This window comes from Symphodus melops (genome assembly GCF_947650265.1).
Source record: "Symphodus melops genome assembly, chromosome: 8".
Classification (NCBI taxonomy): Eukaryota; Metazoa; Chordata; class Actinopteri; order Labriformes; family Labridae; genus Symphodus; species Symphodus melops.
In genome coordinates, this window is record NC_136698.1 from 12,026,571 (window position 1) to 12,050,783 (window position 24,213).

The window sequence follows — 24,213 nt, forward strand, 5'->3', positions numbered from 1 at the left end:
ACTTTTGCTATGTCAAATTACCAAACTTTCTCTATATGAGGATAACCTGTTGTGATTTTTTTTGTTTAAACATTGTCTTGTATTGGTGACAGTAGCAAGGACCTCTGTTGTTTGAAAAAAAACAAAAACATTTTGCCTTTATTTAACAGTAAAATGAGTATGTTGTCATTTATTTATTTACATGCATGCTGCTCAAAGGGATCTCAGTCAGCAGCACAGCAGCTTGCCCTCTCCCTGGGTTTAGTTCAGGCAGGTGTAGATTAGTTACTATGGTTACAGCAGGCTCTCTGTATGCCATTAAAACTTTGCCCTGACCCCTGTATTTAAAAAAACAAAAAAACAAATACACTTCTTCCCTGCATGACCATGTGTCATAGAAATGTGTCATATTCAGAACATATTTTTACAAGGGCTTATACAAACCAAAAGTAAATCCAGTCATGTCATACAAAACGACTTATTAACTAAAAATTGGCTTCTTCAATTAAACTACAGCTACAAATTCTCCTGGGCTAAATGACCAAAGAAAGACATTTTTGAGTCCATGTGTCATGTTCATGTATTCAGATAAATGTGTTCATCAACATTTCCTGATTAATACTCAAAGAGAATTTGAAAAAGACATGGCACAAATCAGTGCATACGTTGCTCAGAATGCAAGACAAGTCATGTTTGGAACTAAAAAAAAAAAATTCTAGGAGAGACCCCAAGACCCCCGGACTTGATAGTATCAACTCTAAAACAGCTTTTTCATCCTTTGCGAGTCACATTCCTGTTCTTGGTACATACTTTCATGTAACCATGTTTTGTTCCATTTGTTGTATTTCACTCTGAGGTTAAAGACTATGTTGACAATTCTTTGAGTGTCATTGGTGAAACATGATAAAGAAAGCAGTACTCTGCATCTCAGTCTTTTTTAACTCACTGCATGGTAAGGAAACCGCCACCATGGCAACTTGTCCTATGCAAAGAAAAGATAAAACCCCCTTTTCAAATCTGGCATTTCAAGGACTCACTCAAGTGTGGTTTGATGTTAGAAACAGTTCTGTAAAGAAACCTCCAAGTCTGTCTTTCTGCATTCTTGTGATCATTATTCACTCTCTCCCTCTGCAGATTCGCAGCGGTGAAAATGCAGCTAACTTGGCCAACGAGTTAGCCAAGCACACCAAAGGCCCCATCTTTGCCGGGGACGTCAGCTCCTCTGTGCGACTGATGGAGCAGCTGGTGGACATCCTGGATGCTCAGCTGCAGGAACTGAGACCCAGTGAGAAGGATTCTGCAGGGCGGAGCTTTAACAAGGTGACCACATCCACCAAGAGAAAATAAATAACTTCAAAACAAGAATGCAACAGTTGAACGAGAAAATGTAATGTTTTTTTTTTTCTCTTGCTGCAACATTTTCAATGAAAAGTGAATGCTTTTCAAAGACAAAAGCAAAAGAGAGAACGTCACGTCTGGAAAATAATACCTCTATTATGTGCTGTAGTTGTTATTGTCACTTTCTCGTTTCATGTTCAGGGAAGTTGTAAGACAGAAAGAAAATACAAAAGCAGTGATTTCTCACTGAAGCACGTAGCAGAGATCTGTATTTGTACACCTGTGGTGTTGGCCATAATTTAGAAGAGTAATTACTCTGTTCTTCTGCACTTTAACTCTTCAACCTCCATGTTGAACCTGTGATTCAGCAGTTAATTTGCATTTCAACCACTCAGTCAGGATCTTGTATCTACAGAAGCTTTTTTTTCCTAAAGCTCATAAACTTGTGTATATATATTTATATATATATATCATGTATCATGTGTCTCTATTTTTATCTGATCTTTTTTTTCTAATCTAAAAAGCTTCAAAAGCGAGAAAGGACATGCAGAGCATATATGAAGGTACTGAAGCAATGCTTCTGCCCACTCTGCTTGCAGCCATCCCCCTTCCCCCAAATCCTGTGCTACTGTATAAACGCCCCAGCCCAAGTTCTGCAGCATGCACCCTCTGCACTGTCATCTACTCCCTTCTCCCTGCTTTTTTTTTTTTGTTTTGTTATTTTTGTTTGTTTGTTTTTTTCCTTTTGAGTAAAATTGCACAACACACAGATACAGTTTACCCGAAATATTTTCTAAAGTCATCTTCAATTAATGACTCTTTACATGGGTGTGTACGTGTCTGTGTGTTTCATCCCTTGTTTCTATGCATTGTCAGCAAAGGTTTATTTTTATGTTGTTTCCCCGTTTTGTTTATTTTCTCAGTGTTTGCTCAAGATTGCACGTCTGGCTGTGTAACAGCAAAACTCAAACAAACGTCCTGTTCTTTCATCCCTCTAACTATGTTCATCTACTGAAGGATTAGATGCTTTGTTGCATTTTTTTTATCACTTCTGTGAGAGGTCCTTTCTATGTAAAATAATTATGAATATTGCATTAAACAGTTCACTTGTGAATTAATGAAACCCTTTTTTTTCCCAACTGACCTTTTACTATATGTTTAGTAAAAATTCTGGCTCATGTTTCACAAGGACAGAGGTTTTAGGTCGTGGAAGTCATTTGTTTCCTAAATTAAAGGTGCAACTCTTCGACTCTATCTGGTTAATTGGGTTGGCCAGGTCAAACCGTTTTCCCCCTTTTCTTGAATGCTATCAGGGCTGGGTTCAGTATTTCGGCTGTACATATTCCTCAACCATTAGGGAGATCATTGTCCTCTACCTGCCAGTAAAGTCACCCCCTCCACAATCGAGATCCCTCCTCTGGGACGGCATTTAAATGGACCATGCTAATTAGCCAGTCAACGCCCGTGAGCTTGTAAGAAGGCTGAGAAAAGGAAGGGAAATAGGAAATATGGAAGGAAATGTGTGTTCACATTTACTCCCCAAAAATGAGGCACAACAGTGGTTTGCTAGGACAGTGTCGGAGAGGTCCTGTCAGGGTAAAACTCAGTGTTTATTTGGCAAATGACGGTGTTAAAGGATATCATTAAGTCAGCAGTATCTGACATCTGCCAAACTTGACGCAATATCACTACGCCCCCCCCCCCAGACGTCCCCACAGCCATTGATTACATGATTAGACACATTGACTTGATTATTTCCTGGGGAAAAGACTGTGTCACCTGGATTCTACGCCCAATTTATCCACAGTCTTCCCCGAGCCGTTCAGACAGCAGAGAGTGAAACTAAGGAAAAAATATTTACAGTTCCAATCAAACCATCATTTAGTACTACACGTCTTTTTTTTGCACCAACTTCCTGATTATTTTTACTTTTGTTATTTGCACTTGAGAACAAGACAAATAATAATTCTAAATGTCGCGCTCAACTGTATTGAGAGGACGACATTTCAAAGACCATTTCAATGGCCATCTCTTCATTTCTTGCTGTCAGACAGACCCTGAGAGCCCGCCCAGTTGCAGCGACCTCCAAAACAGAAACTGAATATGCTTCACCACCAATAGCTCTTCTCTCCCTCCACATTGTCGTGATCAATACAAGTTGAAAATTAGATACTTTTAAGTCTGTAAATAATTTTACTCAATTCATCCCTGCTTTAAAAAAAATCATAAATTAAATGTCCTTTTAGCCTCTTTTTTCATCTTGCCACTGCTAAGCTTCACAGATTTGGTGCTTCAGTTCATTGTTTCATCGGTGTCATTTAAGTCTTTGCATGCCACTGCTGATGATTGGCAACATTCCTTTTTCTTTTTCTGAGTAAACTAAAGTGTCTTTGTTTCCCTTTGTTTAAGGCCATTGTGGACACCGTAGATAACCTTCTGCGCCCAGAGGCCTTGAAGTCCTGGCAGGACATGAACAGCACGGAGCAGACACACGCAGCCACCATGTTACTAGATACTCTGGAGGAAGGGGCTTTTGTCCTTGCCGACAACCTAATTGAACCTGCCATCGTCAAAGTTCCTGCAGACAACATAAGTAAGTAAAACCAGAGATTGTGTTAAGGCAATGCCAAGTGTTCTCTATTGGTGCTGGCTCCGTTAATTTGATTGCTTTCATTTCATTGAGGGAACAACACTTGTAATAGTAAAACAAGACCAGCGCGTAAAAAAGTGCTTTGTTTTCATAATAAGCGTTTAAACCTCGAGGGAACAGAAAAACGACTCATATTAGGTTTAACGAGTCGCTTACTGACAAAGTGATGAATATCAGACAATTAAATAGACTGGATTCTCTGATTGCACACACTTAGTTTATAAATGTATGCGTCTAGACCTTGTAACTCTATACATTAGTGTGAGCATTAGCCTGCTGTGCCGTCAGAAAAAGGACATTGTTTATTCTCAGCCTCCTCCTACTAATAAGGAAGGCTATTTTCTTTTGTCTTTGAGCTGTTATATTCATATCGGAGGGGATGGGCTGATGACTCTGTGATTGACACAGCTCACTCTTGCACAGATTTAGTGTTTGAGTCGTTGCTACATCCTTTGGTCTGTGTCAGCATCTCTTTTTCTTTTTTTTTTCTTATTGTCAAAATGTCAGGGACAAAGCTACAGTGTCAATATTCTCTTTCATTTTTTTTACTCTACTGCTCTGAAGTCCATCAGTCTGGATTGACTCTTATCTTATTCACTTGTCCTTCCTTCCCTTTTTTTCCCCCCTCACCTCTCTTTATTTTACAGTCCTGGATGTGTATGTTCTCAGCACAGACGGTCAGGTCCAGGATTTTAAATTTCCACAATCCAGACAGGATGGTATCTCAATCCAGCTGTCAGCAAACACCGTCAAGCTCAACAGTCGGAATGGTAAGCTCTTTTGAACAGCTTGAAACAACAAGACAGAGCATCAAAGTGCTTATTCTACGCGTGGAAAATTACGAAATATAGCCATGTATGTTTGAATTTTGCTCCTTTTTTTAACTTTGAAGAAAGAGTCTGTAACGGCTAAATTCTAACATTGATTTAATAAAAGACAAGCATTGACATGGCGGCTCAAAAATGAGAGTCCACTTTAAATCTTAAGTATCATTTATCTATTTGTCCTCAAGAAGATCTTATTGTATTTTATTTATTTTTTTTTATAAAGAAGCATGTTTTTATTTTTCCTTTATTAACTGTCCTCATCTTTCACTCTTCAGGGTTTGCCAAGCTGGTTTTTGTGCTCTACAAAAACCTGGGCCAGTTCCTCTGCACGGAAAACGCCACCATCAAGATGGCCAGCGAGGCTTACGGTCGCAACGTGTCGGTGGCCGTCAACTCTGACATCATCGCCGCCTCGATCAACAAAGAGTCCAGCCGTGTATTCATTAACGACCCAGTGATTTTCACCCTGAAGCACATCGATGTGAGTGTCCCCTGATGGAGTGAGCGGAGAGATCATATTAAAGAACACCAGGAGGGAACTTCAGGATTAGACAGAGATCGGCTGTTTGAATTGTAAATGTCTGACTAGGTCAGACAGCAGTTTATTTAAGTCATTGAACATCAAATTAAAGGAGTCTTCAGAACCTAAGTGAATTCTTAATGAAAACTAATTCTTTAATCAACATTGGGATATAAATGATAGCCATTTTCTTTTATAGTGGTGGAAATTAACTCCTAGATTAGCCGTACAATCTCGGATGAAATTACTGGAGCGCCAATTATCTTCCGTCTTTTAAAGTTGTCACTGGAGTTCCCAGAGGGCTGTGCGTGACTCCATTCTTTATCAGAGAAATTGTGCAATTCCTAAGACATGCCGTCAAACAATTATGCCTCTCTATGTTATTAAGGCCTTGCAGACTACGCTTCGGTTGATTTGGCAAGCATGTGCCAAATGAGATACAACATATGAATTGCTTCATAAGAGCTGTGAAGTGAAAAATCCTCATCCATATCAGTGCGGAGAAATACTTTGTATGAGTAGGGGGTAAATGGCCTATGTGTTCTACATGTACTTCAATTTCAGGCAGTCAATTATTTGGACACTTAACCATATCTCTTGTTATCTGCAGATGGAGCGCTACTTCAACCCCAATTGCTCCTTCTGGAATTACTCTGAGAGGAGTATGATGGGCTACTGGTCCACCCAAGGCTGCAAACTCCTGGACACCAACAAAACACACACCACCTGCTCATGCAGCCACCTCACCAACTTTGCCATCCTCATGGCCCACAAGGAAATCTCAGTACGTCATTTATGTCCTTCTTCTTGGGCCTTCTACATTTATACTCAGCTGGAGTATGAAAAACTGCTGTTCTGTTGTTTCGTTTCAGAAGCAATCTGCAGACACTCCAGTTCCTAAGGTAGCAATTACAGCCGATTACAATAATCACAGCGAGGTTCAGATGGAATCTGTTGAAATCACTCTAACTACATTTAACAGCTAATAAAGCAGTAATCCATGTTTAACACACATCCCATACTTAAATAACTCAAGCAAGGTCTACTTTTTGTCAAATTTTTAAATTCAAAGTAATTTAATGTTACTCAATTTGACAATTTGTTGTGCTTTCCTCAAATAAGGCCTAATGTTCTTGAGCTCCTAAATCAGAATGAATGGTTTCAGCATACTGTTTTTGAGAACATTGTCAGCACTTCTAAAGTCAGAATTGAAAAAATGCAATTATGTGTAAGAGAGAAAAAAATATTTTCCCTAGAATAGCTTAAGAGAGGTCCTTCAAATGAAAATACTAAAGTAACTATAATACGACCAAGGGAGGTCATAGAATACAGTTTTGTGTTTGGTCACATGAGAAGGCACACGCCTCTTTACAATATATAAAACATTTTCACTTTTTTTTTTCTTCTGAATATTCATACTGTGTGCTCTTGATGTCTTCCAGGTTAAGGACAGAGTGCACGTTCTGCTTCTGACTGTCATCACTCGAGTCGGGATCGTCGTGTCCCTCGTCTGCCTTGCCATCAGCATCTTCACCTTTTGCTTCTTTCGGGGCCTGCAAAGCGATCGCAACACCATCCACAAGAACTTGTGCATCAGTCTCTTCATCGCAGAGTTAATATTCCTAATCGGTATCGATATGACAAAACCCTGGGTAAGCTGGAACAATTTCACCTTATTGATTTGGTTTTGATTTATCCCCTCTCGCTTTATCTTCACCAAACTAAAGACCTCTTCAGAGTAAAATAGATGAGACTCTAAGCTTTGTTTGTTTCTAACCTTCCCTGCTTGTCCCTGACATGACACGAGTGGGACACCACCATTAATATAGATTACTAAGGGGCTGTGTCTTCCGCTTGACAGCTCTTTTTTTCCTCTTTCACTTAAAGCCACTGTTGCCATGGCGAAGTCAGCATCAGTACCTCTTTTTTCACCTACATTTTCCCTCCAATCTCCTGAAGCAAAAAAACAATTTTCTGCATACAGCTGGGAATCAAAGCTGAGCTGTATGATTAAATCTGCTCTAACCTTACAATATGATTGCCATTTAAGCATCTACTGTGCTGATGGGAACTTAAACCTGTGCATAGTCAGAGCCCATGTGGTGAATGAATATTCATTAGCTTTTTACAACGGTTTCAACTATGTTTGATCAACCGAAGGGTTCGTGCTGCAGCAGTGAATTCCGTCTTTTAATCAAAGATGGAATGTGTGATTTATAATTTTCAATTTAGTAAGTGCAGTTGAGATACTGTACCTCCTGTCATGTCTAAATCAAAGTTGGCTCCTCGGTTTATATAAAGAGAAAATGTCTTTTTAAGCAGGAATTGTAATGTTCTTGTTTTTTCGTTAAAATCCTTCTAAAGATTTTTTTTTTTTTTTTCTGTTTCAGATCGGATGTGCCATCATCACAGTGATCCTCCACTTCTTCTTCCTGGCTTCCTTCTCCTGGATGTGTCTTGAGGGGGTCCAGCTGTACCTCATGCTCGTGGAAGTTTTCGAAAGCGAATACTCACGGAAAAAGTACTACTACGTGTCAGGTTACCTCTTCCCTGCCATCGTGGTCGCCGTCTCAACAGCCATCGACTACAGCAGCTACAGGACAGAGAAATTGTAAGTGCTCCTTTCGCTACAAACCCTTGAAACTGCAGAGCGAACACACTGGATGCTGCACGACCGTGTTTGCTCACCTGCCGTGTCTCTACGTGGCGGCTTTTGAAAAGAAATCTACTTATCATTTCAGCCACTGTGCCTTTTGTGTATCTCCGGAGACCACCTCCAAAACGTCTGAGCTCGTCTTGCTCGGGTTGGACAGCTGCTCAATTTTTTATGTCATTTGAAAGTGGCTGACAGACTCAACACTGTGGTTTCAGGCGGGGCCGCGGCTACCTTAATGCCTTTCTGCCTAAAGACCCTCCTGTGACCTCTTGTTTGTAAATGCTCCCTCTTAAAGAGGAGAGCACTGTGAAGAAAAAGCCTTTTACGTAGATTAATGGCATGATCTCAGCTAAGAACAAGCTATCAAGAGGGGCTAAATGGGGTCTTCTCTGTGTTGTGCACTTGTGTTAATTCTCAATCTGCAACGTAACACTCACAGGACTTCAAGTGAAGTATTGACAGTAAATAAAACGATTAAAATGTACATGATAATTATATCATGAAGGATGGAACCTAACGCGTTTATCCATGTTTCTGTTTCTAGATTGTTTGTTTTTCACAGGTGCTGGCTAAGTGTGGACAATCACTTCATATGGAGTTTTATAGGACCTGTCACCTTTATCATCATGGTAAGCCGTTTTTATTTTTCTTTGAATACTGCGAGTGAGGCAGAGACTCAGAGACGGAGATAAAAAGAGATGAAGGAGGGAGATAAAAGAAGCGTGATGGTTGAACTGAAGGAAGAGTCAGACAGATTTTTTTTTTTTTTTTTGGGGGGGGGGGGGGGAGCTCCTCAGTGATGACAGGTTAATTTTACACCAAAGACGGATTTCGAGGTATTCGACACTTCTCCCTGCCGCTCACCTACTGACAAGGATCAGGATGCGATAGCGTACCTTAACCTCACGTTTGCACAACTCCCATAGAAGTATTACTTTGCGGGCATTGCTGAATGCCCTTCAGGTTTTTATCATAAAAGACCGGGGGAAAAAAAGGATTAAAAATTGCCTTAAGATGTGCTTACCCAACATTGTAGGTAGGATGGCACTGTAACATCACATAAATCCCTTTTCTTTTTTTTTCCACTTCTGCATCCGTCTCCTTCTGTGTTCGTCTGCCTTTAGTAAACAGCAGATGACACCAGTGAGGAGCAGAAGAAAAGCAAAGGCACCTCTCTGTTTGGTCAAGGACTGTCAGGGTGGAGGACATACAGGATATCATAATGACATATGTCCCATTGAGGCATGCAATTATTTACTGGTCACGACATTATTATCTCCTGCGCCATCAGAGAGACTCGGAGGAATGAGACCTGAGGGAGTCTGGCATCCCTGTGCAACAAAAAAAAAAAAAGGGGAAGAAAAAAAGAAAGACAGCGCAGGTGGTATTCCTCCCATATCGCCTCTCAGTTCAGCACACCAAGTATTGCGTTGCCCTCGTGCACACTAAGGGATGAGGTGGCCCTGCAAACCTGTCTCGCTGCTGCTCAGGGAGGACGGTCGGTGTTTGTTCAGCCCTGTGTTCATTATCAGGCGTAATGGTTGGGACTGTATCTACAGATGCAGTGACCTCTGTTGAACATCAAACTAACACTGAAAATATACAGTAGAGACAGGGGGCAGCCATGTCAAATTCCTGTGAGCCATTTGCAGAGCGCTCGGAGCTTTTAAAGAAAAGATATAGCCGGGCTCTTTGTCTGTGCTGTAGCAGAATAAATAAAAGAGGACTTTGCTTGCTGGACTGCATTTCACAGTTTTCATGAAGAGGAATATAGCCACTCGATGTCACGTTTAAAAAATGGAGGAGAGAGCACACAGAAAACCTGTGTCGGATTGAAGCGCATTTGAGTAAACATTGCAACGCCTGTTTCTTTTTTTCTTCTTCTTTTTTTGTTTTGTTTTCACTCTTTTCCTTTTGCTCAACACTCGCCTTCAACGTGTGAGCTTATAATTGAGGGAAAAGCTAACATTATATTAAAACAAACACATTTTTCCCTGTCTCAGCAAATGCTCTGTCAGCCACACAGGAATACGTTTCCTCTACCTAAATTGGACCCTCATTGTTTGCCAATCGCGCCGTTGCCTCTGTTATGATTTGCATGAAAAATGCAGGCCCGCGGTGGAAATGATGATCAGGATCCCGGCGGTGATGACCGCAGAGATGGAATCATGACCCTGTGAGGAGCTAATGTATTGTAGTGGAGCTAATGTGTGACAGGAATGAGGTTCTGCAGCACCGGTTCAGGCAGCAAACACTGCTTCTCTGACTCTGTGCAACAATTGCCTCAAAAAGACAAAGTGCTGTGGAAAGGAGCATCTCAGGGGACTGTGCAGGAGCAAGGTTTGTCTACACCATCCGTGACCCTGGTTTCTCTACAAATTGGCTGTGTCCTTGTCAATGAGGGAGAGGAGGAGAAGGAGGAGAAAACGCACACGTGCAGAAGGAAAGGGAAGAAAACATTGTTGCTTTGGCTCATGTCTGAAACTCCACCCACACCCAAACTATGTTTGTGCCAAGTAACATTGGTTTTAACCGAGGGTGGTCATGCTATTTTCTCATCCTTTTGTTTCATCTTTTTCTTTACTTGCTTTCCCCGCTTTTTTTTTTTCTTCTTCTTTCTCTCCTGGCTGAATCAGGCCAGGAACACGGAGAAATACAAAAGCTGGTGGGAAGCGTTTAGATCTATGTTTCTCTGGCTGAGGTTGCCCTGTCTCTGGGCACAGGGGGTATTAGCTCCATGAAAGGGGGAACATGGAAGTAATGAGTGGTGGTGGTGGGGGGTGTGGGGGGGGGGGAACCATTAGTATGCTTGAGATAGCTTCAACACAAGGCCTTTTGGATCATGACATGTCGCAAGCAGTTCTTATCATCAGGACAGCTCCATCTGCACCTTTAATATTTTATCCCCTGCAGTTCATTTGGAGTTCAGTGTGTACACACTCAGTCCACTTCAGGAAAAGCTTTCTCCTCGGTCCCAGCGTGCCGAGGTGCTTCTGCATGGCTTGCACCGATGATTCAGAGACAGAGTGAAGGATGGAGGCAAGACAGCTCTGCTCCAGCAAAAGGGGGGATCCCCCCAGGAAGGGCTGCGAAGGCATGTAGGTGGGGGGTGGGGGGGAACATGTGCCGTGCTGCTAGATTTGCTTTAAACTTCTGCGTCCCTCTCCACTGTCTCATTGGATCCATGTCACCACTCCAGGCTGTGTGAAAGGCTGTTTGAAAAGTCCTCGCCTTCCCTGCCCCCCCCCACCTCCCCCATCCCCCATCCCCCATCCCTATCCCCTCCCCCCCCGTTGTCTGACTCATGCAGGCGACTGATAGAAATAACGACTGATAGCTGCGAAACACAACACATCGTTTCAGTGTCGTCTGTGATATAAAAGAAGAATTATTATTTATTTATTTTTTTCCCCCCACTCTCTTTTACTGCCTGGGTTTCCGGTGCACGGCTCCATGAGTTGATTGCATGTGGAGGGGTGATGTATTGATCACAGGCAGCCTTTTGATAGCAGTGTGCACCAGAACATGGAGAATTTCTGTCCAAGAGTGAATGTCCGTGGTCGGACTCCGTCTCTCAAAGGTCATTCATTTATTTCATGCACTCATGCTGGCTGCGTGTCGCCTTTCTCCCCTCGACGATATCTTTTCGTTCGAAAGACGACATAACACTCAAATACTTACCTCGAAAGGCTTTTGTTGCTGCTAAAGTGATCATTTGTATGTTTTTCTTTTCTGTTCTTCTTTCAGTAAATACATCTGTCTGCTGTATTCGATTACTGAGATCCTTTGACTCGCACTACTGGAGGCAACCAATTTGAACGTGTCTATCTTAGATATTTCTTGACATTATTCAAACATGCCTGGCACACAGTCTGTTTCCTCTGCTCTGAGTGTATGTACATGCTGCGTCAGGGACTAGTTTGCCCCAGAATAAATGGGGGTTTTTTTCAAAGTAATTTATTGGAAACGGGCTCCCCGCTTGCCCATCCAGCCTTTTGTGTCTCTAAATCATGCTATTGATTTTGAAGGTACTGAATAAACGCACCGAGGAACTCAGCACGTAGTATCCTTGCATCAACCTGATATGTGCCACTGGCTCCCTTAAGATTTCATTCAATGAAACAGGCAGCCAAACACAGCCTCAACTCCTCTCCTCCCTTCTTTCCCTTTTCATCTACAGAAGAATCAAACTAAAATAGACCGCGATCTCTCCAACCTTTTGCAGCTGGTTATGCCTCATAATATTCCACTATGTGCATCAAATGATATGCAGTCATTTCCGAAAACAAGACGCTCTCTTGTTTCTCCTTCAGACTGCTGCTGTGTGGCTGTTTCTTCCGTTTTCCTTTTTTTTTTCTTACTGTGATGGATTTTAATGCATTTCCATTGATATAGAATGACACTAAATTTGGCGCCAGTCGGACCATCTGAGTCTGGCTGGAACGATAGATGTTTATTGGATTAGTCTATGGACCTGCAGAGATTCGAAGGCTCTGCTCTTTTAATACACATAGGCAAATTAACAGGGTTTTTTTTTTTCTTCTCTCTCTCCCTATGTCTGCTGTATCTTGAGTCATACATCTTCATGCATTAACACTGCCATTACTCTGTTCTGACAGCTCAATCTCATCTTCCTGGTCATCACAATGTACAAGATGGTGAAGCACTCGACCACCCTGAAACCAGACTCCAGCCGCCTGGAGAACATAAAGTAAGTAAAGGGGCCTATCCTGAACCCCCACATTCTCCTTCTGATCGGGATTATAACACCAGTGTTGTTCTCCCACTAACCGCAGGAACGAAGGCACTTTACTCTTTGCAGTTTTTTTCTCTTTTTTTTTTTTTCCACTTAAAAATGTTTCATGGGGAAATACCTTCCCACCCCCAAAAACAAGTCCAGTTTACTGGAATAGCAAAAGACAACTTTAAAAACAAAAAAATCAGATCAGATGGGGCACTTGATTATTTTGACTACAGAGGTTTGTGCCACAGTTTTAAAACAACCCCTGGCATGACTTTACCGTCAAAATGACTTTGCAGACTTTGTGAGTCGTCTTGTGCGTCCTTTGTTGTTTCGCTCCCAGCCACCAGCCCCAGAATTGCTCTCGCATGACACACATCACTCTCAGGCTGCGACCTAACTATGCGCTGTTCGCTCTGCAAGGGTGGGGTAACGGAGTAACAGCTTCCATGTGTGTTTTGCCGCTGGAACATGTCAAACCTCTTTTTAAAGATCCCAGCATCAAATCTCAGAAAAGGAGAACATTCCTTCCCTGACCACCGTCACCACCAGCTCCCGCTCTGGTTGAGGCTTTCTGATGCTTCAACATTTATGACGGGGTTTTTTGCTTCGGGAAGAAAAGCGATGTTTTGCTGAAACGCTAATTGTTTTTTTGGGGGGTTTTTTTGCACTTTCGTGAAAGCAACATTTATTGCTGTTTTCTGCAGGCTGGATTTGAAGGCCGACTTCCATTTGAGGTTATTTGGTTTTGTTGCTTACAGCAACATGTCACTTTACACCAATATGTGACGTACTTCAACTTCCACCAGTCTGTGCCCGAGCAGTTGTGTTTCTATTTTCATCCAGTGTATGTTATTTTTCATTTTCCTTAATGAATGTGTGCAGCATTAGGGCAGTGTGGTAAAACTGCAATCAGGAAGAGCAGCCAGAAAAAGGCTTCCCTGGACTGCTTGGTTTATTTGAGATAGACTACTCCCTTATCAAGCAGACCACAACAGAACACACAGACCCACCATGGTGACACTTTGATGAGTGTACATTTGCACTGGGAAGCTTTTCACAGCACAACTACACTTGTGTATTAATAGCAGTTTCCTTGTGGTGTTTTTCTTGTGTGTGTGACAAAGTCTGGTCTGAATTTCAGTGTTGCTGCATGATGCATGTGAAAGCAAAGTTAACGCACAGCCTCTCCTCTCCCCTGTCCTCTGCTGTCCCTCTCCTCCTCTCACTCTTCTGCCATCCACACCAGTACTTATCGCGTGTGTGACGGCTACTATAATACAGATTTGCCGGGGTAAGCTTTTTACCGTACAACTCGTACAGTTTTACCCACACAACAACACCACCCACGCATTCAGTACTATAAATGCAAATTCAACAACAGCCGATGGTGCTCCTCCCACCAAATGTTTTTTTTTTTTTCACAGATTTTTAAGATTGTATTTTCAACAGCACACACAGAAAAAAAAAAAAACATACATTCTCACTTCTTGTTGGATAATTCAATTTTATTGACTCTTATTATTCCCCGCTTGGATCAAAGTTGAAGATATCTCACTCATATTCAAACTATCCCACGCTGTGATGCGCTCTGATCTAATTGTTTCTCTCTTTTCCTGCTTATCATGCTCTCTAGCTATGAAGATAATAAACGGTTTATCAAGTAAGGACATGTTGCCCACCGCCCCCCCCCCCCCCCCCCCGCCCCCCCCTTTCCAGAAGCCGCCTAGTTTATTCTTTCTCTTCTTTGATTCTTTCTTTTTCTGTCTTTCGTTGCTTCATCCTCTCCAAAAAACCTACCGCCACACAGCTACTCATCCACCATGGTCGTGACCGTTCACTTTCACTTTCACTACATCCATAATCTTTTAATCCAGTGTTGTTGTTGTTGTTGTTGTTGTTGTTGTTGTGGTGTGGTGGTGTGTTTGAGCGTTGAACTGTGACTGTTGCTGGTGTCTGAAGGCTCCACTTGACCTTCACACACGAGGCAGCGAACCTCACTCGTTCCCTTGAACTCTTCCTATTGCTCTCTAAGGTCTCTAGTTGTGGTAATAGACTGGGAAGATAAATATTTAGTGTGCGACAGAGCTTTAAATCTTTTTTTTTTTTTTTTTTTTTTAAACATGCGGTTCTTTCTTTTTATGTTATTTATTCTTGTCCAGTTGACGTCAAGGGCTGCATTCAGGTTTGTTCTGAGAGTGTGCGTGGATGGGCGGGCGGGTGGGGAAAGGCGTTTTAAAGATAGAAAAGTGTCTACTTTTTTTTCTTTGTTCCTTCAGCTGTTAGCTCCTTCTGCCATAGTAATGGATGATTTCAAGTCCCACTCGCTATCCTGCCAGATCACTCAAAGCCGTTCATGCTTTTTTTTTTTCTCCTCTCCTCTTTGTTTTTTGTTTTTTTTTGTTTTTCCTCTGGCTGTAGGTCCTGGACCATGGGTGCCTTTGCTCTGCTGTGTCTGCTGGGTCTCACGTGGGCCTTCGGTCTCTTCTTCATCAAAGAGGCCTCCATTGTCATGGCGTACCTTTTCACCATATTCAACACCTTCCAAGGAATGTTTATCTTTATCTTCCACTGCCTTCTTCAGAAAAAAGTAAGTTTCTCTGGACTTCTCCTTTCAAGGTGAAACGCAACCGAATGTAAATAGACATGAAGAAAACACAACGCGCTACAAGCCGATATAGAGAACAAACTCCGCTTATATGTATTTCCTTTTTTTTTTCATTCACTCATATGGAAAGTCAACAGTGTTCTGTATGTTAACACTCAGCTGTTTGCTCTTGCAGGTCCGCAAAGAGTACAGCAAGTGCTTCCGCCACACTTACTGCTGCGGAGGTCTGCCAACGGAGAACTCGCACAGCTCTGCAAAAACTTCAACCGCACGGACCAGTGCGCGCTACTCGTCGGGTACACAGGTAGACCAGCAGCTTCATATAGACGAGCGTTAATACACTCACGCACACACAGCTCATTGAAGTGTTATGAACCACACAGTCAGAAATAAATGCTCCAAAAACATGCACATTGTGTGCTTCGGCCTCACACATGGATCAAGAGACACAAATATTACGCCACATTTGAAAAGCAGCATCTGCTGTACTGCATGAGTACCTTTCTGCTGTTATGCCCCCTTTAGCACTTGCTTTAATCTTTTCTCACTAACGTCATGTGCATGGGGAATAGTCCTACGCTGTTCAAAGTGCATCGCAAGTACCTTTTACTACGGGGAGAAAGATGGATTTGAAAGAAACACATTATCTTGATCTCTTTTTTAAAAGAAAACAGGTAATGCGACTTATTCGACGACCCCTCTGGATGTGTTTTTTAGAGAAAGGTCCCTATCGCATTTAACCTGCCGTATCCCAGGCACTTGCGACTGGAGTTAAAGGCGTTGGAAAGTTGCCTTTTGAAAGACTCAAACAGAACGCGGGTGAACAAGCTCTATCTCTGGCTCACTGCATTCGAGTCGCTATGTGAGGAGCGATCAATTCAGCAGTTTGCACATGGAGAATAAATGAGAGTTGATGTGAAAGGTGAGCGGGCTTGTTTAAAGTCCTAATGACTGTCCCTTGTTGACCTGACAGAGTCGTATCAGGAGAATGTGGAATGACACCGTAAGAAAGCAATCTGAATCCTCCTTTATCTCAGGTGACATCAACAGCACCTCCACCCTTAACCAAGGTCAGTTCACACCTCATTTCTCTCACACCTATGCACACATTTCATCATCCAGCTAAAAATACACCTCCTTCAAGTTCCAGTGATCTCACACGGCAGTAGAGGATCTCACTCCGGTAATCAGAGCAGATAACTTCAGCTTGAAAAGAAAGAGCAGGACAGCGGAAAAAAAAAAAAAAAGATTGTGTCTCGTCTCTCTGTTCTGCCAGTGGAGGATTACAAAAATCCGTACTCAAAAACTGTTCGCTGTCTTCCTGGCCGGTAACGTCACTCTCAAATTGGGACAAGGCTTGATGATATTTTTTTTCTCTAAGTACTGACTGTCCTAAGTTCATACCAGGGGCTCAGGGGAAACAGACAAAACTGTAAAAAAAAAAAAAGAGGGCGGGGGGATTTATTTTAGGAAAATCTGAACATGCAGAGAGGCCATTTGTTGCCTGGCATATAAGGTGACCTTTGTTACTTTACAGGGGGATTTGTGAGGGAGGGAGCAGAAAGAAAAGCTGTCATTTATTATTTAGCTTGAGCACAAATATGATGATGAGAAGATGATGTTCAACTCTAGATGACCCGGAGTGCTTAGCGTGTTGTTAGGCTTTCTGCTGCAGCTGAAATGGCTTTCCATGCATGCAAGGAAAAAAAAAAGAAGAAAAAAAGGTGTACAGGGAGGAAGTTTAACTTCACTCAATCCTGCTGCTGTACTCGTCCTCTTTCTGTTTCAGCTGTCACTCCCCACAAAATAAAACATTACACCTCAGGCTTTCAGGCACATTTGTACTTGCTGATTTGTCTGGAACAATACAAAAGAAAGAAGTTATTTTATATATTTATTGGGGGGTTTTTTTGGGGGGGGGTTGCCTTGAGAGGACAGGATAGAGTAGGAAACCACAGGGAGAGAGTGGGGAGTGACAGGACAGGAGCGACAGGTTCGAACTTGAACCCAGGCCAGGACAATAGCCTCCGTACACGGGGCGCGACCTAACCACTAGGCCATCTGCTCCCCAGGACCTTTTTTTTTTTTTTTTTTTTTTTTTTTTTTAACTACTTCCTGGAGATGTTAATGTAGAGGTTTAGTATTGATCACTCCAGGGTGTAGCAGCCTAGTTACCCTGTGGAGTCAGTGCAGTGCACTAAAGGAGGGCTCTATCTCCTGGAAGCACTTCCCTGTCATTAAAAACATCCCTGGAGGCCTCCCAACATGACAGATGGCATTTAACACAGGTGATAAATGGCAGTGGAAGTGCCTTAGATCCTTAAAACATACTGCAGAAACTAAAAGACAGATAAGGTTTGGAAGGAAACAGACGCATCTGAATCTAAATAAAGAATTAGACAGAAAAAGTAAAAAGGATTCTGCTTTTTGTTTAAAGAGCAGTTTGGACCAAATCCCATTCACAACATGCTTTAATTAACAAATAATGCTGCCAAAAAGGAAAAGGAAATATGACTTGTGAAATTCCCTCGTGACAGGTTCCTATTATGAGCTTAGATGGTTGAAAAAAAAAAAGTGTATAAAAATAAACTGCTTTTACATGATCGGCAAACCAGGAAGGAAAGAAATGTAAAGGCTGAAAAGCCGTGACCTGAGGCTTTTAATGAGAGGAAGGCTGGCAGAAGACAAAAAAAAAAACATTTTTAGAACATCAGAGGGTTTTCTTTTTCCTGCTCATTGTATCTCACGCTTTCTTTCTTTCTTTTAAACTCTAACGTAGATAACCAAGCTTCAGATTTTTGCTGACATCTATACCTCCAAAAGAAACAAAATCGCTAACATTTTCTTTTTCATGTATCTTTCATCCACTGTCTCCATACTGATCTGCTCTTTTCTGTCTTGCCACTGCAGGTATGACCGGGAACTATCTATTAACAAATCCTCTCCTTCGACCACAAGGCACTAACAACCCTTATAACACCTTACTGGCTGAGACAGTCGTATGTAACACCCCCACGGCTCCAGTGTTTAACTCGCCAGGTGTGCTTACTTGATTCTTTCAAAGAGCTTTCTTCTTTTATTCTCTCTTCTGGTCTTTGTCTCTTTAGTTGAGTTGAAAAAAAAAGAAAAGAAAGGCAAGCAGGATGTTCTGCAGTATCGCCTCTCCCTCTGAATCATTGTCCTCCCCCCACACACACACACACACACACACACACACACACACAGGATACAGAGCATACTGTGCATGCTTGTGTGTCGCACATGGACGGCAAACATTTTGCGTGTGTGTGTGTGTGTGTATGCGTGTGTGTGCGACAAATGCACACGTTTTCATGTCAGACAGGGATATTTGCGGTTGGTCTCCATCCAGCCGGCGCTCTCATGTTTCTCTTACCCAAACTGTTGAGGGGGGAACACAATGATTAAGATGGTGAAGAGATACTACATCTTCTGCTCTGAGATAATGCAAACAGGAGTGTAGAGCTGAAGCTGGAGCATAAACGCGGAGATTATTAAGATGTATGATCTGAATTTATCAGCTCGTTTTTGTGTTTGTGAGGCAGGATTGTGTGTTAAACCTCAAGCTAAATGCGTGGCACTAAATTCAGATCTCCCTTATGCAATAAGGTGTCTGTCGTAAAGACGTTTTTTGCAGATGCAAGAATGAATTCAAGTCGCTCTAATGTCATTTTAGCATTAACCATGTTTACTCTTCTGTTGTGAAACTGAAATTGCGTCATTGTGATGTTTTGTGCTCTCCCCTTGTGCTTCCTCTAGTGACCTACAGAGAGACAAGTATGGGAGTAAAACTTAACTTTGCCTATCAAATGTAAATTTTTTTCAGCATGCTTATTAAAAAAAAACCAACCAAAACCCCCTCCGGCACAATCACTGATTTATTTTAGGCCATTAACACACACTCAGTGAGCAAGTGGTTCACAAAATTATTAACTAAATTCTCCCTCTTTGAAGAGAAAGGAAAGATTTCCTGAGACAACTTGAAGTCATCTGACAGCTTAAAACACGACTCTGCTTTTCTCTCTTTGGCTTGTTATTTTAAACCGACCCCTAAAAATGTGTTGCTTTTATTCTGGCATAAAAGAACATTTATCAGAGAAGGGACTTTTTTTCTCTTCTTTTTATTCGAAAATGCCTGCCCTGCTGTGGCATTCAGCACACTCAGTTTCCAGGAGTATCCCCCCCCCTCACACCTCTCCGGACAATAAATTGCTTCCTAGCAGGCATAAACACATGGGTGTCATGGCAGCAGCTGTTTAATTCTCCCCTATTTTCTTTTTTTATTCACAAAGATTTGTCATTCATTCCTAAAAGACTTGTAAAAACAGCCCCTTATAACCTGCTTCCAAAGATCACATTGACTCCCCTGTTTTTTGGACAAAGACAAACGTCTCCGAAAACTACCCCAGCAATCTTTAACCTCATTTTTTACTGCTGTTGTTCCATCAGGAGGCATGTTAGTTTAAGCAGATCACATTTTTTCCCTTTATCTGCTCTCTCAATCATGGCATAACTAACATTATCCCTGTTTGCTGCTGTTTTCCATGACCTCCATGTTTAGAGAAATTCCTAACATGACTGCGTCTGACCTCTGCAGCGGGCTGTGTTATTCTTCAGCCGTACCGCTAGCGACCGGGGTCTCGCTGGGAACTGTCACTGTGACGGATGCCAAGTGCTGGGCTGCGGGCAAGCTCTGACCTTTGCCAGCTTTGGGTACACAAGCTGCCCGCTAATGGACAGAAAGTGTACCAACACAAACAAATAGAAACCGACAAAAAAAAAAAAAAAAAAGGAGCCTTTGGCATTTATTTATAAAAGCAGAAGCTATTTAATGCTTGCTTGTTTCTTTGCTGAACCCTTGCTCTCGCTAAGTTGCAGACTTTTACTTTGTGTTTTGTTCTTTTAAGTGATTTTCCTTCATGTTACAATAAATCATTTTACTTTCTTTTGTATATCAGCTGCTCTTAGACCAGATAGCCTGAGCAGGCAGACATGATGTGAGTTGTCCAAAGTGAGTCTTTTCACCTGCTGTGTGTGGTGATGGTGGAGTGCTGCTTGTGGGCTCCCCTTGTAGTGACAACAAAGATGGCTGTCCCATGTTGATACATGACAACTTTCCCTTTCTATCCATGTCATCTTTTCCCATCTCTTGTCCTTTTTATTTTCCTTGGCACATCCAAACCCTATTAGTTGCTAGAAAAAAAAAACCCTTAAGTGTCGTAGCTTGCCCGTTTGTGGCTTCATACCTGTGAACATCGACTCTTGCCTGATGTGTCGTGATGGTGATTACTGTGCCTTCTTTAACGTTGTTTGGGATCCTTTTCATCGCTTGGTCACTGCTGTGGCAGACTAAAACATGCACTCACGTGCTCGGCTTCTTTCTAAGAAAAGGGAAAGTCTACATGAGAAAGTAAAATGATTTCTCATTGCTATGATGCATGCATATGAACTGTATGTTGAGGAGTGTGCCTAACTCACAGATCTATGGCATGGCCTAAATTAACCGAAGTCTTCGATGTGAAGTGCATCCTAAACAGCATTAAAGCTCTTGTTTCTATTTTCGACCGCTACTATGAGTGGCTAACGTTAACTCCCATCACATGTTCCTCTCTTCGCAGGGCACTCACTGAACAACGTGGTGAGGGATACAAGTGCAATGGATACACTACCGCTAAATGGTAACTTTAACAATAGCTACTCTCTACGCAACGGGGACTTTGGCGACAGTGTTCAGGTCGTAGACTGCGGCCTCAGTCTGGACGATGCTGCCTTTGAGAAAATGATCATCTCCGAGTTAGTACACAACAACCTGCGTGCCTGTAACAAAAGCCACCAACAGCAACAGCAGCAGCACCCCAGTTTACATCACCCGCCCCACCACCAGCAGCACCCGCAGTACCACCACCACCACCATGCGGAGCGGGCTCCGCCGAAGGTGACGGTGGTGGGAGGCGGCCGCAGCAGCGGAGACGAGGCGATTGTGGCAGACGCTTCGTCTTTGGTGCACGTGGGCGACACGGTGGGCCTCGAGCTGCACCACCAGCGAGAGCTGGAGGCCCCGCTCATCCCCCAGCGGACTCACTCACTTCTGTACGCTCCCCAGAAGAAGGTGAGAACCGATGGGGGAGTTGAAACCTTTGTCAGCCAGCTGACGCCCACCAACCCCGACGATAGTCCGCAGTCCCCAAACAGAGACTCTTTGTACACTAGTATGCCTAATCTGAGGGACTCTCCGTTACCCGAGAGCAGCCCTGATGTGGTGGAGGACCTGTCCCCCTCCAAAAGGAGCGAGAACGAGGACGTTTACTACAAGAGCATGCCTAACTTAGGAGCAGGCCATCAGCTACAGGCCTATTACCAGATAGGCCGAGGGAGCAGTGATGGTTACATTATTCCTATCACTACAGAGGGCTGCCTCCCCGAGGGGGATGTACGGGAAGGACAGATGCAGCTAGTGACAAGCCTTTAAATGTATTTAAACAATCCCTAATCCTGCCCTTTTGCAGCCTTGACCTTTTGAAGGACACACTAGTACAGGGAGGGAAAGTGTTTGATTTATTTTTTAAGAGAACCTTGAACCCCAGTCTAACTTACTCGTCATTTACAAGCCCTCAGCTGCAGCTCCATCTCCGTCCCCCCCCCAAACAATGCCACTCGTCTTTACTTCCTTGCAGACTTGGTGCACAGCGACGGCAGTGCAAAGATTCAATGAGACTGTACATACAATGCAGAGTTGAATTCAATTTTAAGAGACAAGCCAACTATGTATTAAATGTGCTGCTGCTGTTGAATTATTGAGAAAAATTTAAGGTACAAAAATAAAAAAAATAAAAACATTACAAAAAAACAACAAAAAAACAAACATTACTGGCTACTTCAGATCAGCAATTTACCAGTGAAAAGGTTGTACATACACTCCCCAACATTCTCTATTAAGCCTGTTTTTTTATTTTTTATTTTATTTTAATTGTAAACAAATCAACCCCCCCTCCCCCCCCACCCCCTCCCGGGCCAGGACGTGGACTCTGTAACATGTTCCTCTCAGACTGTTGGAAAGGAATATAAGGTCCTGTTTGCCCAGCGTTGCCCTCATTCACCCTGAAGTTCGGATTGTATAACCACTAGCAATCAAGCCCCTGGCCTTATATTTTCTCAACTGTACATTGAACTGTTGTCAAAGAAAATGGCTCAAATATATATTTTGTTGTATTGCTAGTGTAAAATAAAAAAAATCATGGGAAATCGTAAATATGAAGAAACCTTTTAATTGAAAAATGTAATGTTGGAGAGACTATTGTGTAGAAGTTGCACATATGTTATACAGTGTGTTTATGGTTCCAACACGTCATCATGGTAGTATGTTTGAGCTTATGGAAGATTCAACCAATTACAAAGATGCATTATCACTTTTTCCACTTGTGAGCAGTGTTTTGTTTTGTTTTTTTGTTTGCTTAATGAGTTTCATCGATATTGCCCGTTAAATTATGTCTATTTGATTTTGCCAAAGTATCAGAACTTTAAAAGAATGGGAACGAAAATCCCAAGTTAAAGTGATTTATGCATTGCACAGTTTTTTTGTGTAACTCTGAATGATATAGATCTTTTAACAGTCACAGCAGAGGGACGGGCGAACGTACATGAAACCGACTTTTGACAATAAAGTTTCTATCATAATGTTGTTCTTCCGCCTGGGTTCTGACATTTTATTTATTGAAATCTTTCCAAAAAAAATAAATAAAAATGAATGGGAAATGTGTGAATATTTTCCAGCACTGGTATACATGCTGTACCGTAGCTCATGTTTTCTATGTAAACATGTTACCAAGGGGCTTATCACTTAAGACTGATGTAAAGTTCAACACTTGTTTAACAAATAAAATAAATGTGAGATTTTTTGTCGATTGCCAGTTGCTTTTCAATGTTTTGTGTTTTTGGTACTACAAATGCTTTTGCTATGGACAGAAGACACTTTTTGACTCAGGTTATTAACAAGTCCCGAGCACCTTAAGAGGTCAATTGGTGAATTTGTTTCCCACAGGATTGATTTTCTTTTTGTTCTGTTTTTTTCTTTTCTTTCTTTCTTCAATCACTGCAGAATAGAGAGAGCTCATTTCACCGTGTGTTTTAGAGAAGCCAAATCTTTCCATGTGATTCAAAGATGAGAAACTCAGGTAGGAAAATTGCTCTGTAAATGTTCCTCTGTGTGGTTGTAACACTAATAAAGGTTCGAAAATGACATTGGTTCACAGCATTGTCCGCTTAGTATATTATTGAGTGAGCTGGCACCATTAAGAAGCCTGGAACTACAGGAATCTTATCAAATGTTGGATTTAATGCCGTGTAGGCGTGGAAACCAGTCCAAGAACCTAACAAGAGGTCAGTGTTACACTTGGCTGCGCTTGTAGAAATATATTACACATAATATGTCCGAGTCTGACACATATTTGCTCTAATTAATGTCTTCTGCCGCTGAAGCCCACAGTCACTTCTTGACCGGTTTATGCCTCAGGTAATGCTAATTTACGGAGCCTTTTAATATTACACCAGTCGAGGCAGAGTGGCAGCTCTCAGCAGGGTGGCTGCAAATTGTACTGTTTACCATTTTGGCATTGAAGGAAATGATTCAGAACTTAGCAAAAAAAAAAATTGACACGACATGTCAGAGCTGGTGCACATAATGCTGTGTGGGCTGTGTGTTGTTTTGACTTCTTCCACAATTATGTGACATTTTGTGCAATTATCTGAGGCTACAAATTGTCATGGAAGAATTCTGTCCTTTTTTTCGTGTGATCTCTCGCATAGGCCCCTTGATTGTCAGCTAGGAATCAAATGGCGGGGTGATTGTTGACTGCTTAAATGGCAGATATAATAATGCA

General features: G+C 42.1%; 1 protein-coding gene across 20 annotated transcripts in view; it reads left to right on the top strand.

Annotated features, from left to right (window-relative positions):
• adgrl2a (adhesion G protein-coupled receptor L2a) overlaps window positions 1-23,573 on the top strand; it is a 92,218-nt gene extending 68,645 nt beyond the window's left edge. For 5 of the 20 annotated variants that reach the window (XM_079350944.1, XM_079350946.1, XM_079350957.1 and 2 more), the window contains 17 exons: window positions 1,114-1,299; window positions 1,842-1,880; window positions 3,727-3,910; window positions 4,615-4,737; window positions 5,070-5,275; window positions 5,925-6,098; window positions 6,187-6,216; window positions 6,757-6,966; window positions 7,705-7,925; window positions 8,515-8,599; window positions 12,590-12,681; window positions 15,133-15,301; window positions 15,495-15,623; window positions 16,293-16,389; window positions 18,230-18,358; window positions 19,097-19,114; window positions 20,956-23,573. In XM_079350944.1, the coding sequence (XP_079207070.1) occupies window positions 1,114-1,299; window positions 1,842-1,880; window positions 3,727-3,910; window positions 4,615-4,737; window positions 5,070-5,275; window positions 5,925-6,098; window positions 6,187-6,216; window positions 6,757-6,966; window positions 7,705-7,925; window positions 8,515-8,599; window positions 12,590-12,681; window positions 15,133-15,301; window positions 15,495-15,623; window positions 16,293-16,389; window positions 18,230-18,358; window positions 19,097-19,114; window positions 20,956-21,806 (2,943 nt within the window). In that variant the 3' untranslated portion in view covers window positions 21,807-23,573. Of the gene's footprint in view, window positions 1-1,113; window positions 1,300-1,841; window positions 1,881-3,726; window positions 3,911-4,614; window positions 4,738-5,069; window positions 5,276-5,924; window positions 6,099-6,186; window positions 6,217-6,756; window positions 6,967-7,704; window positions 7,926-8,514; window positions 8,600-12,589; window positions 12,682-15,132; window positions 15,302-15,494; window positions 15,624-16,292; window positions 16,390-18,229; window positions 18,359-19,096; window positions 19,149-20,295; window positions 20,349-20,955 lie in introns of all 20 variants that reach the window. The other 15 variants (XM_079350947.1, XM_079350948.1, XM_079350945.1 and 12 more) reach the window with 15 other exon arrangements.
• The last annotated feature ends 640 nt before the right edge of the window (window positions 23,574-24,213 follow it).